Here is a 15,815-nt window from a genome sequence, read left to right as displayed (position 1 = left end):
AGGAAGGGAAGCACAGGCAGGGGCTGTGCTTGTGCAGTGCCCAGGTCTGCTGCTGTCCCCTATGCCAAAGCTGGCAGAGCAAGCCAGGAGTTCTGATGGAGCCTGAATGCCTTGTGTGTGCACCTGCAGGGGCCCTGGACAAACTGTGGATAGACAGACCCTGCTGGAAAACATCCTGGTCACAGACTTTCCTTCCATGGTGACATCACAAGGGTGTGAGACACCACATAGCCAGGAAGGCAGATACTTCGAAAGGGGCAAAGTCTGCTCCACCGGATGTTCCCCTTTGTTGAGCTTCATTAAATTACTTTAATTTGAATTCCTTAGCCTTTCAGGTCCCTTTAAATTGTATCACACCCCTGTGATGTTTAGCCACTGTGCCATTTTGTATCATTTGTGAATTTGCTGGAGCTGCGCTTTCCGCTGTCCACCACCTCAATGAAATAACATTGACCCCAGTCCTGACCCTGGGTTACAATACTATTAACTGGCCTCCAGATGGGCATTGTGTTATTGACTGCAGTCCTCTGGCCCTGCATTACATTACTGAATGAATCTATTCCATTTGAAGAAAGCTTTGTATGGTACAGTCAGAATGGTCATTTTGCATACACAATAAATGTTTGATGGTGAATGACTAAGGACTGCCTTCTGTGTCTTCCATTATAACTTTTCTTTGTTGCAATTAGCGAGCGAAAGTTATGCTACTAGATTGGTATGGGAACTTACACCAGTAACTTTGGTTGCAGATCACAAGAGTTATAAATAATATGTTGCCTAAAGCTCTGTTTTATAGGTGCAATATCTGTGCCACTTTGAGATCTCCCTTATTTGGGATGGTGGGAGAAGACCGGAAGATCTGCACAGCATGTGGTTTGACATGACTGTGCCCTGTCTAGTTTTCTACACTGTGTGAGCCTTGTTGTTTTGACTTTGTGTTTCTCTACCTCTTTCCTTTCCCACATCAACCCTTTACGTATTCACAGCATAACACAGGTATTTCTCTACTGTTTTTTGATATGAGAACAAGGGACAGCAAGTCAGCACTGATGGATCAAATATGAATTAAGCAGTAGGCACAAACAGCTCCTGCCTGCTTCAGGACTGGCAGGGAAGGTGTCAGTCTGAAGTGCTGTGTGCTAAAATGCCCTGCATTAAGACTCCCATTCCTCAGTTACACCTTTGCATTATGGACCCTCCCTTTTTACATACTTATCCATAAAGTCTTCTGCACTTTTCTTCATGTAACTCAGTTGCACACTGTTCCCTACAGCCTGAACTGTTTTATGCTGATTCCACAGATTGCTGCATGACTTCCCTGAAATGATGCTTCATTTTATTGTGAAGGGCTCATATTTTAACTCCTATGTGCTTCACAACTATAGAAGGAGAAACCGAACTTCTGATCACTTTGTCCACTTCTAGCCAAGGTGCTGGGAAACAGAAAAAGAGAGCTGATGGGATTTAGACAAACAACTTCTAACAAGATAAAAAAAATGAGATCTTCACTTTAAAATATATTTTTAATTGTCAACATATGTATCACCAATAATTGTTTTACTAAAATTACCTCAAGCTATGCCCCCTGGACATTTTCAGGTAGGACATTGGGTGAATTTTTTTTCACAGAAGGTGTTATTAAACAGCGGAATCCTGTGCTGAGAGAGGTGATGGAGTCACTGTCCCTGGAGGTGTTCAAAAAACAAGTGGACAGAGCACTCAGTGCCATGGTCTTGCTGACAAGGTGGTGATTGTTTCAAGTTTGGACTCAATGATTTTAGAGGTCTATGCCAGCTTAAATCATTCTGTGATTCTGCAAACATACTACAGGTGAACTGCCATCTTATTGGTTTATCCTGTTTTTCCTACTGACATTCATATCTCTGTCTTTGTATTTTCAGATACAATATTCTAGGTTTGTTACTTGGAAAAGAAAAAACCATGGCTTCCAACCCATCAAACCCTGCTAACCATTTGCCATACTTCTTTGGTAATATCACACGTGAAGAAGCCGAGGAGTATCTGATGCAGGGAGGAGCAAATGATGGACTATACTTGCTCCGCCAAAGCCGGAATTACCTGGGGGGCTTTGCCCTATCCTTGGCCCATGGAAGGAAGGTTCACCACTATACAATTGAGAGGGAGCTGAGTGGCTCCTATGCTATTGCAGGAGGCAAGTCTCATGCCAGTCCTGCTGAACTCATTAACTATCACTCAGGGGAAGCAGATGGCCTTGTCTGTCTACTGAGAAAACCTTTCAACCGGCCTCCAGGCGTTGAACCCAAAACAGGACCCTTTGAAGATTTGAAAGAGAACCTCATCAGAGAGTATGTCAAGCAGACTTGGAATTTGCAGGTAAAACCAGACTGATCTTGCCCTAAAATAATCTTTGAGCTAGGAGAAAAGAGATTGCAGTGTTTGTTTCCAGCTGTTGCTGCTGCTAGGTAGTATTTTTCACAATGAAATCACAGCTGTTTGAGATTTAACAGTGAGGGGTTTTTCTCCACAGTCCGTGCAGTAACTTGGTGATAAGTCTAGTTTTCCTGAAATTTAAGCCCTTAGAATTTCTACGATGTCCTGGTCTAGCATAATCTTATCTACGTCTGCACTAATATATGCCATCAGATTTGGACCAAAAATTAGGACCTGTAATAAACAATATACAGAAATGGTTTGTCTCGTTGCTTTTAAATCTGATTTGTTATGGATTGATATGCAGGCAGGCACGGTGACATGATGACTTGTTTTACATCTTACTCTCTTAGTTGGCCTTGTTTCTATGATGCTAATTTATGTCCAAACCAGAAATTATTCCTGAAAGAGAGCAGTTTCTACACTCCAGAGCACTGCATCTTCAGTGCTGCAGGGGTCAAGCAGGAATTTTCCATGTGGAGGACAGATGTTGGATTTTTTCCTGGGAATGACTATAAAGAAGCCATTCTTAACATGGAAACACTAGTGTAGGAGGCTGCAAAGAGAGTATTATTTCACCTTGCGATGTCATGAGTTACCTTTATGAACTCATGAAGATACTCAAGGTTCTTAATCTCTTTTGCTGCTAGCAGGTAACCCTATGAATTCTGCTCTGTAAAATATATGGAGCAACCCCCAACTGGGAAAACCTAAAACTTGTGCAACATTTTCTATAACTGCTGAGGTTCACAGTGTCTTTTCTGATGAGTCTGAGCTCAATCTAGAGGGAAGTTGATTAGCTCTGGTTAAACGCTGGTGAAACTAGTGGAGGTTGCCCTCAGATTCTGAGCCCAATTTAGAAGTGGTAGGTTGTAGACAAGGTTAAAAATGTCTAAGTTGATATTACTCTGAATAATTCATTTTAAAATGGGGACTGTTCTGTCTGGGAAAATTTGCATTGATGTCTTTGACATAGACATGCTGCAACAGTGAAAAGCACATTTGGTTTATTTTAGTACACTGCCATAGGATATGTAATTTGGAGGTATGTTTGAAAGCTCAGACTGACACAAACTTCATTTAGCCATGTCTCATTACCATAACAATATGACTTTGTTTTAAGCTTAAATACTAATATATCAGTGATTTTATTTACTGGTTAATTTTTCTTCTTTTTCTCAGAGGTAGAGGGAGAACCCTAGTTTTGTGATATGTTAGTTTCTGTTTTAAAATCTTTATAGCAACCAGGCCTTCACACACAACAAATATGTGCAGATTTTGGATGTCCCAAAAGCAGTCCCAAAAGACTGAGAGTCTACCTGTCATCTTTTTATTGCAGAAGATAGTTTGACTGTTTCACTGTGTTTTTACTGTTCTCTAGGGGCAGGCTCTTGAACAAGCTATCATTAGTCAGAAGCCTCAGCTGGAGAAGCTGATTGCCACTACAGCCCATGAGAAGATGCCATGGTTCCATGGGAGGATCTCTCGGGAGGAGTCAGAACACCGTATCCTCATCGGGTCGAGAAACAATGGAAAATTTCTGTGAGTTTCTTTTTCTGTGGTATTGCTGTTTGCCTCCAGTGTTACTGTACAGCTCTTTTGAATAAATCTCAAATGAGACTGTGCCCTAAAGCATGGTTCATCCACAGTGAGGGCACCCAGTTCAGCGTCATTTACATTACATGATGCTTCCTGCCCTCAAGTCCCTCACTTAACTAAAGATGGAAAACTATAACAAAAGCCTGGAACATCTGCAGGGGTGTCCACTAGGACCTGCTGGCACCTGTTGTGACCAGCCCAGGGCAACCCCTGGCCTTTGCAGCCCCACTGTCAAAGCCTGACCACCTGCAACCAATACACAGGATTGTTGAACTGATACAATTAGAGACAAACTCCCTGTGTTAGCAGCTGTTGGGATCTGTATCTGTCATGTCTCCAAGGGACAGTGGTAGTGCTGTGTTTTGTAGTTAAGCAATAAAATGACCACTTCTACCTTGACACCACTATTTTGTGTCTGGTGTTTACCCTCTGCATTTACCGAGCCTGATGATCTTTTGTTTTCTGAGCACAAATGTGGCATTAGGATAGTGACTGACAGCCATCAGGGACTAGAGCCAGGGGTTTGTTTGGAGAATCCTCATTTGAAAAATACCAGTGTTTTAACAGAGCTGTCTTTTGTCACTCCCACCCCCACCCAGAAAGTATTTATATAATGATAAAAAATTTAAAAAATTTGACTTAAAAGTCGAGGCCATGTAAGGATCACTTGGAACTGTATAATTTTTGAGGGAAATTTTATCACCTACCTGTGTAGTTTTCTTTAGCGCTCAGCCTTTGGCTTTTTTTAGAGGTAGTCCAAAATGAAACCCCACAACTGATTGCAAGAAGGATATGGTTCTTCTGTACCAATTCTTTCACTTTACTGTTTTTCTGTTATTGTGCCATACTAATTGTTAATGTGGGTGCAACCCTTGCATATTTCCGTGTTTCAGTCTCAGTAGACAGGAACCAGTAACTTCTTTAAATCCAATTCCCAGTAGAGTGAATTCCTATGAGGTCTTAACCACAAATGCTTTGACTGTAGTGACATCTCATTTCTTGAACTCTCTTTTCTTTCCTCAGTACTTGAGTTTTTTGTGTTTCATAGCCAGTCTCACCCAAGTAGCCATGCATGCCTGTTTTCAGCCTCATATTCCCTATTGGTGCAGACCACATCCAGAGGGGTGTTATCCAGTTGCTTCGGCTGCCATGTGTAACAAAACATTGTAATGAGCTTGTCACAGATTTTGTCATACTTGTAGTAAAAAAAAAACTGTTGAAAAGTTACAAAAATTTGTGGAGCCAGATGTATATCTTTCTGCTGCATAGGAGTTCAGAGGATTTGATGAACAGAGCTGCTGTTACCAATTACCAGCCCAACATCACCACACAACCTCTCCTTTTTCTTGCCCTGTGATTTTGTTAGTTTCTTCTCCTACTTTTTAGACAGAAGGTCCAGTAATTGAAAGAAAAAGCAATCCTTTCTTTTAATGACAATTTTATATCTAAAAATATATTGCTTTTTTGCTTTCCATTTTAACACCTTACCAAACCAACTTTGTATCAGCTGAGTCATGATGTTGATCGTGTATTAAAACTGGCAGCTTTTCCAGTTTGCCTCAGGCACACATTGGTTCCTTTGTGGCCAAAGTACTTCTTTTTGGGGAAGGGGCGGGGGGGGCGCACAGGGGAAAGAAGCTAGTTTTTCTTCAGAGAAAAGAATCCACTAGCTAGCATTTATTAACAACAGGGATAGGTTTTGGAGTAAGGGAGTGAAATTTTCCAGTAGACTTGACATTTTCAGTCTCTATTATAAACACTAGTCTCTTTTTAATCTTCTATGAGCAGTCCTACTGCTTTGACTGGAAATATTTTCCCAGCATTTTCCTATGTTCCTTAAAGATGGCCAATGAGGCATTTCTGATACTCTTTGCAGTGACATGTGCAATCAGTTGTGGGGGAGCATTCAGACCTTCTCCCATGGGACTGGATATTTCAATGGATCCATATTTATATAGTTTTGATGGAACTTGGGTGGCCACTTTCACACTGGGAGGAGAAGCCCATAGAGGAGAAAATGCTAATTTTAAGGCTCTGCTTAAACCATGACAACTGCCATTGGAGCTTAAATAATATGAATTGCTAGTGTGTTGATCTTGGATATCTGTTATTAAGGACAAGACTGTTTACTTTTGCATCTGTAGGATGCTCTCTGATGTATTAACTGTTCTTGCACAGACTTCCTATCTGGCCATTTTAGAATGCAGTAGCCACTCAGCTGCCATTTACTCCTATGGTCTCAGGGAAGACACAGGTAGAGAACTTAACCTATCCCATAGTTCAGTAGCCAGTGCAGCAAGAGAAATAAGGTGTTGTTCATTTGTCTTGAAATCAGTTATTCTACATTGCTGAGCCATTCTAGCTCTCAGACCCACACACTTAGAGGCTCATCACAAATAAAAGAACTGTCTTATTTAGAGAGGTTTATTGCTTTCAGCAGTGGGTTGCCTAACATGGGCTTGCTCAGCAGGTATTGAGAAATAAACCACTCATTTCTGGCTAACTGAAGCAGAAGCAGCAAAACTGTTGAGTGTGAGTGTGGTGCATTGTTTTATATTTCAGGCACAGACATCACAGTTTTACTTACCCAGCAGCAGTGCTTGCCAGAATATTCTGTACATCTGTGGATTGAAGGCTTTGAAGTTGTGACTGTGAGTTAGTGTTTTTCTAACACTGGTCAAGATAATTAAGCCCAGTAGCTGACTGAAAAGTAAAACTTTCAGACATGTAAGTCTAAGAGATCTTTGCTTGTTGAAGTAGGAATTGGAACATGGGAACAAAGAGAGGAGCTAAATTATTGAAGAGATTAGGTAAACTGAGGTTATTTAACAAGTCCACGAGTGAATACTTGTATGTGACAAAAATCAAATTGTTTATTATGGAGAAAATAATAAATCTTAGAAGGATATAATATTTTTATATTATATAAAAATAAATATTTTTAACAAGGCTCTCCAAAACTTCATTACACCAGAAATTTGCTATCCATCTGACATACCTATCTTAAAGCAAAATCCAATACAGCAGTCTGTGTAATGATACAACTAACATGTAGATTTCCTTAGCATTGCTAAGATTAGCAATGCTAAAGAAATACAAGATTATCAAATCTATAATTATTTTTAATGGTTTAAATATGTAAATAGTAGAAAAAATTCCTGATTGCAGTTCAAAATATCAGGAGTAGCACCATAAAAAAGCACTACAATGCATCCAAGGAAAAATTCTGAGCTAAATGTGGATGTTTTACCAGGAAGTTTTCAAAGATCTATTAAAAGTTTTTTTCATGGCTTAAAAGTCAATAAAGTTTGTATGTGGATGCTAGTTTGTTTTCAGAACCAAACACAGAAACCATGACATGAAATGGGAAGTATTTTCTACCTCTTCTGTGAAGAATGTTTATGTAAGATTGCCACTCTAGGCACAAACTTTGGGGGGAAAAAAATAGCAGTGGAACCGAAGTAAAATATTTCTAAAATTATCTGAAAAGAAACTGAAAATAGAGAACTTTATGTCTGAAGCCCCACTTTACACTAACACTTTTACATTCTATATTGGGTGAACATTCTTGACCAAACTTCCAGGGTTTATTACATTTTGTCTGGTAGGGAACTTTGATAATAGATTAAACTGTTAATATTGGTAATACTTTTATTAATATTGCAAGATTATTTTATTAATAATGCATCATTAAATATTTATAATATTGTTGATATCTATCTGAGTTCATGCATGTGTATGTGGAAGAGTTGAAAAATAAATTATAACTTCACTGAAAGCAAACAGCAGAAGAGTTAGTTTCCTCTAGTTTCACATAAGAAACGCCTCTGGTGTGTGGCAAGGGTTGGCATATCTTGCCATCAGTGTTGACCACTTGAGTTATACAAGCATGTGATCTTGCATATGCATTCAAAACCAGGAGTTACGGAGTTGGAGGAGAATAAAGAATATTCAGAAATACTGGTAAACTTAAAAATTCAGTATTAGGGAAATTGTGAGTGAAGGCATTGCAAATTAGCAGTTAAGTCTATATAAACTTTTTACATGTGTACATGTGTTCATGGCTGTATGCAGTTCACATAAAATATGAACAGTTGTGTAAAAGGAAAGTAGAAAACTATTTTGGTGTCATATGAGTATCTTCAGGAAGTAATGAGAATATTAAAGAGGACAAATCTGGTTTAGACTATTATAATGAGCCACAGTAATATGCCACATCATGGCATTCCATGACAACTAGAAACTAAACTGTCTCTTACATGTCACAATACTTAGTACTAGTAACAACATTTCAAAATAATAAGCTTTGAAGTGCAGTTGTCTGTAAGAGTTTTATTGTCTTTTGTCTGACCAAAGATTTGTGTTTCTGGGATATGTAGCAGTATATATTTACACTAATATTGCTGCCTTCTTCTAGGAGTTTGCTGCTACCAAACTGCATACTGAGCTAGGTCATTTTTTGACCATATAGAGCATTCTTAAGATAATTCTATTAGTGTTAACTTTCTATCCATAAAAGGGTCTGGACATTGTTGACATCATAGAAGATGAAAACAATCCTATTAAATGTAACCCTCATTCAGGGATATTAATTAATGATGAAATTCCTCTTGAAAGTGCCAAGGAGTTGCTAGGCTTAGACAAGCTATGAAAGACTGTAAAAGCTTTTCAAGATAAATGATAATACACAGACATTGAACTGTGTTTCTGGAGGTGCTGTCTTCCTCTCCACAGCAGCCTGGATGATGCCCATGACTCTTTGGGAGAGCTCTTTACTGATCTTCAGTTAGGTACATGTTGGGTGCCACTTGCAGACCACTATGGCAGAGCTGTGGCCTCTCAAGACAGGTTCTGCACTGGGTGCTTCAGCCGCAGAGTGGGTCTGAGGTGTGAAGAAAAGCTGTGACCTAACTGAAACAGCTCTACCAAGATCTCCTATTTCAGATGTAGTTTTACTGCAGAGCTGTTTGTTAGGGGTTTTGTGAAGCATGGTGTATTTTCATGCCATGGTGAAGTCGACTAAATTGACTAATTTGATGCAATCCTTCTCACAAAATTATTTTATAACTGTGCAGCAGACTCACCAGGAAATGAATTTTTAGGATCTATTGTAGATAGCAATAGTGTGAAGCTGAGATATCTCCTAAACTCTGTAGTGTTCTGACATTTCTGAAACAGCTTTGAATGTGTTAGCGAACAGGGGAGAAGAAGTGATGCAAATGAAGACAGCAGTTAATCCACTTTGCCCTTTATATAATTCTTTTACAGATGGTGCCAAGTTCATTACTTATTACTCGCAAACTTGGAACATATGCAATGTGCAGCAGATCTTTGAAGTGATAATGAGTAGCCATGTTGTTAATAGCATTGCCAGAGAGATGGCCATGGAGAGAGAGGGCAAGACAAACAGGGAATGGCTGGAGCTCCATCAGCAGTGGGGAATGTCAATGTCTCTGGCATCAACAAAGCTGTAATTGCTGAGAAGGCAAAGCAATGCCAAGAATAAAATTTAGTATGCCTTTGGATCCAGGAGCAAGAATAATTTCACACCATTCCTAAAGCAAGCATTTTGCTTGTTTATTTTCTTCATAATTCTCCACTGCAGAATGCTGTGAATTCTGTTTTTTCTACACAGTCAATGAGGCATATTGTGATAGCAATTTATTTCTTTGACCCTCAGGGATATTTTTCTTTAGAAAGAAGGGGATCATTTGGGCTTTCAGATGGAAACAGAAAAAATTGGGACATTGTTCTTTTTGCTTCCAAATGAAAATACCAAAGGAAGGAATGAATAGCTATTTACACTGAATGTAATAACACTCCAGATTGTAATTGGTTGCTGTCTAGGTTACACTCCCAAAATCACAAAAAATACTCAAACACACATTGCATGAAATATAAAATCAATACCTAAATATTCTCTGCATTGCATCAGGTAACAATTTTAATTTCTACATTCCTTATTCTGCTGTTTTAAAAATGTATGTCACAAAAAAATCTAGATACCTTGGGCACTTCTCTAATATACCTATGTAGCTATGTACTCAAATCTGTTCTCAGTGAAGTTGTTCATAGTTCTGATGAATTCAGTGAATGAAACAACAGTGTTGTTTGCTTTCAGGTGTTTATTATCTTTATGTTTTTCTTCTGGACATTTGCAATTCTCTGCAATAGCATGTAATGGAAGACGAGGTGATACCTGACTGTTGGCTTCCTTCCTTGCCAAAATTTTTCAATGAAGGCCTTTTTATTTAGCAGTTTCTGTTGAAGAACAGTTAATATTGTGTTTCATTTCATAGCCCTTTAAAGCAGAGAGTGCATTTGGAATTTTGATTTTTTTTTCTTAACATTCCAGAATTTGTTACTTTCCATACAAGGAAAGTTCCATATGTGAGGAGAGCTCCCAGATCTGATGTGAAGGCCCTGGGTAATGCAGGCAGTACCATCAAGATGTGAAACTTTTCTGTCCGTTCAAAGAGGTTTCAGGTTACAACCTTTAAGTTTGAATAGCATTTGCCTTTTATTCTACTTTTTACAGCAGCTGTTGACATAGAAAGGAATACTGTTACCCAGCTGCAGTTCTGGAGGCTTAGCCTAACCTAGACAGCTATTATCACAGTCTGCAAAACCAAAGTGAAATTGTGAAACGTGGCTTGGGGCAATCCATGCCACACAGTAAGGGTTCAGTTTGCCAAAACTGAGACTTGAGCTGTCAATTCAATGCACTTGATACTTCTGCCTTTCAGACATATTTAGAAAAAGGGTAGTATCTTCTGGTTTTGTGTTTTGTGGGGATCCAGGTTGTGTACCTCCTGATTTTATCTTTTGTAGGGATCTAGGTTGTGCTGGAGTTGACTGACTGCAGTTTAAAGCCCACCTGCTCCATAACCCTTAGAGAGAAAGGGTCCCATGGACCCTGACTGATCATGTGTTAGAATGGAGGTTTTTCAGGATGTGCAGTGATAGAGCTGTCTGACAGAAGTTGTCATGGCTATAAGCTGCAGATGGCTCCAGAGTTGTGTAGCTGTTTGGTTAGGGGAAGGAAAACCTCTGAAATGCAATTACAGCCCTATAAACCTGAACTCCACCTAAATCCTACACTGAAGAGGGATAGAGCTTTTTGGGTCTGTGCCATAGTCTTCAGAAATCAGGGCTCTCCCCTCCCGTTGGTGCCTGTGCTCTCAAGAAATGTTTGCAGTGCCTCTCCTGAGAGTAACAAGTCTTGGAAATGAGGACCAGTTTCAGTAGAACTGAATTGTATTGGAGCCTCCATTCCTTCCTGTGAAACATGAAGGATATTTGTTACTGAGAAACAATCCATTGCATTTTTATAATCTTATTTGTGCTGTTCTCAACAGAAGCCTGATTACAATGAAATGCCGTTTGTTTGTGTTTTAGAAACAATGCCCTCTATTCTGAAGATATTTTTCTCAGCTTTATTTGCTTTGAGCAGGTCAGAGGAAGAATAATTAAAAGCCACTCTTCATTGTAGCAGAGCCTGTTGCTCTTCACTGGTCAGTCAGCACAGGAAATCAGCATGCTGAGAAAACACCTATATGCCATGAAGAAACCACAATGTGTTTCAATTTGCTTTAGAGACTTACACAACCTACTTTGGTGTCAGGAAAAAAAACCTGACCCTACTTCCCTTTTCTTTTAGCCAGTGTCCTGTTCACATCTTAGGCAACAAGAATCATTTTATTTGAAGGAAAAAGGTACACAAGTAATTCAGGCAAAATACACTCTTACTTCAACCTTGAGAGAGTCAGCTGACAAGAATACTTTAATACTTGACTCTGCAATCTCCTGAGATATAACAGCAAATACCAGTGTTGCACCAGCAAAGGTTCTTAAAACCTTAGTGAGAATTTACTGCTATAATTCTTTTCAAGGCTGCTCAAAAATTCAAGTGAGAGAAAGTAGATTTCTGTGCACACCAGAACAAGAAATGTTGTAGTGCTCCAGAATCTAAGCTTTTCATTTAAAAAAGAAAAAATCCAGTCAATTTTATTCTAACTCTATTGCTGTCACACTGTCAGCTGTCAGTCAGCATGGGAGCCTGACTGAAAGAAGAAGCCTGCTTTCCAAACTCAGAAATGTTGCACCAACTATATTGGAGGTAGTAACAAACTCCCATCTATTCTGCATCCAGTAGTCAGAATATACTGGTCTCAGTGTCAGCTAGCCCTGAGTACACATATAACAACTCTGTCATGCTTTATAGGCATCTCGGAGGGCACTCATAGGTCTCCTGGAAGGAGGAGATCATCCTACCTTTGAATTTTAGACAAAGTTTTTATATTACATTTAGCAGTCTCTCCGTGGTGAAGTTTAGATGAGATATGTACACTTCAATACGATGTTAAGTTTCATAGGAATTTTATGTAAAATCTGCAACAAAACATTAATGTCTTTCCTGAAATTATAAGAATTAATGATTACAGAAATACATTATTTTCTTTAAATTCCCAGCCACACAGCAAGCTATTTCAAACACAAAAAATTTGCCATTTCACATTATGTTCTTTTAATATTTTATCTTCTGTTCTTACTGTCATCTCTTTATTTCAAAATAAAAGATAAAAGAGAGGCAAGCCAGTACTGCAGAACCTTTAAAATGCATATTTGCCCCAAGAGTGCTTTATGCAGTGTACAGTGTTCTGTAGCTGCCCTAAAGTGCCTTACATAATTGATTTTTTGTTTTCATCTGTTGCCTTTTTGGAAGAAAAAAAAGAGAAACTTTAGTCAATTAATCTGAAAGTTAATTACACTAAGAAATAAATGAAAGGCTTAACAAAATGTTTTCAGAAGTTGCAGTGCTGATTTTGTTTTGGTTTTAATTCAAAATCTTTAAGGAAAGGGTAAATAAAAAAGAATGTTCATTCCTGGTAAATCCTGAAAGTCTTTCTTATTTCTACAGTATCCGAGAAAGGGATAGCAATGGTTCCTATGCCCTGTGCCTACTGAATGATGGAAAAGTACTGCACTATCGTATTGACAGAGATAAGACAGGAAAACTCTCCATACCAGATGGAAAAAGATTTGACACCTTGTGGCAGGTCTGTTAAATTTATGTCACGTGGATATCTGTCATCACATTTCTATACAACTGACCAACTGACCAACGTTGTTTTAATTTGCCCTGTGACAATAGTCTTTGGCTAAAACCAACACATTTTGGCAGGTTATTTGTGATATGTTTCCAACATTGTGCGGTTTCTGTATATGAAGAAAATATATGTTGATGTAGAAAGCTATGTGAGCGTAGAGAGTTCAATAATTTTTAAATATGATGTTGCAGCCTGGCTGAGTTGAAAACTGTGATTTTTATTAGTTATTATATTATTAGCTGAACATTCTCTAGAATTAAAATCTGTTCACATTTGCAAGTAACCATTTTCAATAATGGATATGCTTGGTTTAGTCTTTTGCTAATGTAATTTATGACAGCAGCAACAGAATTCTAGCAAGCAAAAAGAGGATGGTTTAAGGTGTTGCCACATAATGCAGTCTTTAGCTTTGAAATTCTCTACCTTCAAGTCTACTAAAGCGTGGCTTGCTGAGGCTTACCACCCAAATATGTCTGGATCTTGGTAAAGAATAAGCAATGAAGACAGCCACAGCTGACTATGCCATAGTTGATACTAAAACTGAATACTGGTGAAATTACTGTGTAAATTGAAAACGCTAAGGGAATTGAAATCCCTGCAGAAATCTCTTATGTCCTCCTGCTTAAAAATCTATTAAAATGAGTTAAGTGAGTCACAGATCTAAAATATGAGTCTTTGCTTGCATATATTAATTCTTAGGGGTTTTGCATTTCTTTCCTGATCTTACTAGAAATTTAAAAGCAGCTCTGCTATCTTACAGTTTTTGTGAACTGCGAACATGCCTGCAACTATTACACTCACAGACCTTCTCCTTTATACCCAAATGGAAAATATCAGTAACAAACCTGTAAAACATGATGTGGGGAGGACAATACAGGAGCACAAATGGTCACAACTACTGGTGCTACATTTATTAACTGCGCACATCCCATTGTAATTCTGAGGTCCAGAGAAAGCATTGCATATTAGGGCAATTCTCGCACTGTAATCATCCCCAAAAATTAAAAAGAAAAAAAAAAAAGAAAAAAGAAGAGGAGAGTGGGAACTCAGAGACATAAAAATAAGTTATTTACTCAGAGTTACAAAGCTGTTTGATAGCAGAACTGGGGGGAAGTACTGACCCATCACAGTGTACATTTATTCACAAGGTTCCTTCAGAAACATGCACCCCTGCTAGATAGAAATAAAGCAAATAACATGTGCAGTAAAGAATTGTGGTATTCCAAGGTCATTTATTGTAATATAGATCAGCTATTGTACATATGCACACATTTCTAAAGAGACAGTATATTTAATTAATATATTTAATACCACCCTCATAGTTTCTTAACTTTTTCTCTCATTATTTCTTTTTTTTCCCTCCCCTCTCATTCTGCTAGTTAGTTGAGCATTACTCATACAAACCAGATGGATTATTAAGGGTTCTTACCATTCCTTGTCCACAACATGGGTCCGAAAATGGTGAGTTATTCCTGTTATTTTTATATGTGTTAAAAGACATAATTATGATAAATGTGTGTGAATTTTTTCCACTTCCCATATAGGTGGGTGCAGATTTTCCACGTTTTCGAATGAGGTAATATCTGCCAGACTGTGCATGATGGAGGTGGTATCCTGTAGCTTAGGGCTACCGAGTGAAATTACTGCTGGGTCTAAATTATTGTTAGATCAGAAATGTGCTTTGCTGCTCAAAGTGGTAGTGTGTGTTACTTGGACCACAAACATGAACAAAGTGCTCTTCCCAGCACTGCTCCAGTGGTCCTTACTTCGAGCTGAAGCAGTCACAGCAGCAGTGCTGCTGCAGGAATTCATCATGGGTGTAATGAGTCATGTGCCCAGCAGGTGAGTTCCTGTGTTGGGGGGAGCAGGGCAGAGCGAGGCACTGGCTGCACCCAACACTGAAAGTGGGGTCAGAGAGCCATTCCTTGATAACTTGTGGGAAAGAAGGAGAAGAGGTGTCGGAAAGTGTCAGTGTTGGGTGATAGTGTTGGTTTTTATCCTGTTTCTTCATTAATGTCATATCACACTGAAGAGATGTCCTCCCTCTTTCCCTGACTGAAAGGGGAAAAAAGATGGATCTGACTGATCTGTGTCCAGCTTGTGCTCTTCCAGAACTGGTATTCTCTCTGTAAGGTCACCTTCTGTCATTCTAACTGGATGCCAGTGCCATGGTGAGAGGATATAGAATAATAAAATATAATCATAGAACCATTTAGGTTAGAAAAGACACTAAGATCATCAAGTCCAACCCTGAAGTTTTTACATTTTCCATTCATTTGAATGACTACATGCTTTTTTTCCACCATTATTTTCATTCTCCTTTGAATAATTTAGGCTCTCCACTTACTTCTGTCTCTGTGGCCAAAAGTAGCAGAGTCTGCTGCATATAAGAGACAAAAGCAAAAAGAAGATGGTCCAAGAGAAACACTGTAATGGGATCTAAAAACTTCACAGTTGGTCCCCTCTGTAAAATTCTGTGTTCTTACACAAATTTTTCACCTTGTTCAGTATCATTTTACATTTGATTCTTTTGCAGATAATCTTGGTTTTAATACTCATCCTTCTTCTGGAACACTTCCTAAGGTAAATGAACATGGTAGTATAGCAATAGCATTAATTTGAGGAGGATTACTGTCTCATACTGTTCTGGGAATCCTAATTCTTGGGTATTATTTCATCTGTGAGTTTATTTTT

At 38.7% G+C, this 15,815-nt stretch overlaps 1 protein-coding gene across 1 annotated transcript in view; it reads left to right on the top strand.

The window, feature by feature from the left end:
* Positions 1–1,941: 1,941 nt before the first annotated feature.
* The window catches only part of SYK (spleen associated tyrosine kinase), a 30,476-nt gene continuing 16,602 nt past the window's right edge, over positions 1,942–15,815 (top strand). The window contains exons 1-5 of the mRNA XM_058823839.1: positions 1,942–2,355; positions 3,794–3,954; positions 12,932–13,070; positions 14,501–14,582; positions 15,658–15,704. Of these exons, the coding sequence (XP_058679822.1) occupies positions 1,942–2,355; positions 3,794–3,954; positions 12,932–13,070; positions 14,501–14,582; positions 15,658–15,704 (843 nt within the window). The remainder of the gene's footprint in view (positions 2,356–3,793; positions 3,955–12,931; positions 13,071–14,500; positions 14,583–15,657; positions 15,705–15,815) is intronic.

This window comes from Ammospiza caudacuta, chromosome Z (genome assembly GCF_027887145.1).
Source record: "Ammospiza caudacuta isolate bAmmCau1 chromosome Z, bAmmCau1.pri, whole genome shotgun sequence".
In the NCBI taxonomy this organism is placed as follows: Eukaryota; Metazoa; Chordata; class Aves; order Passeriformes; family Passerellidae; genus Ammospiza; species Ammospiza caudacuta.
The sequence above is the reverse complement of the archived record's forward strand: the minus strand, read 5'-3'. Positions and strand labels throughout refer to the sequence as shown.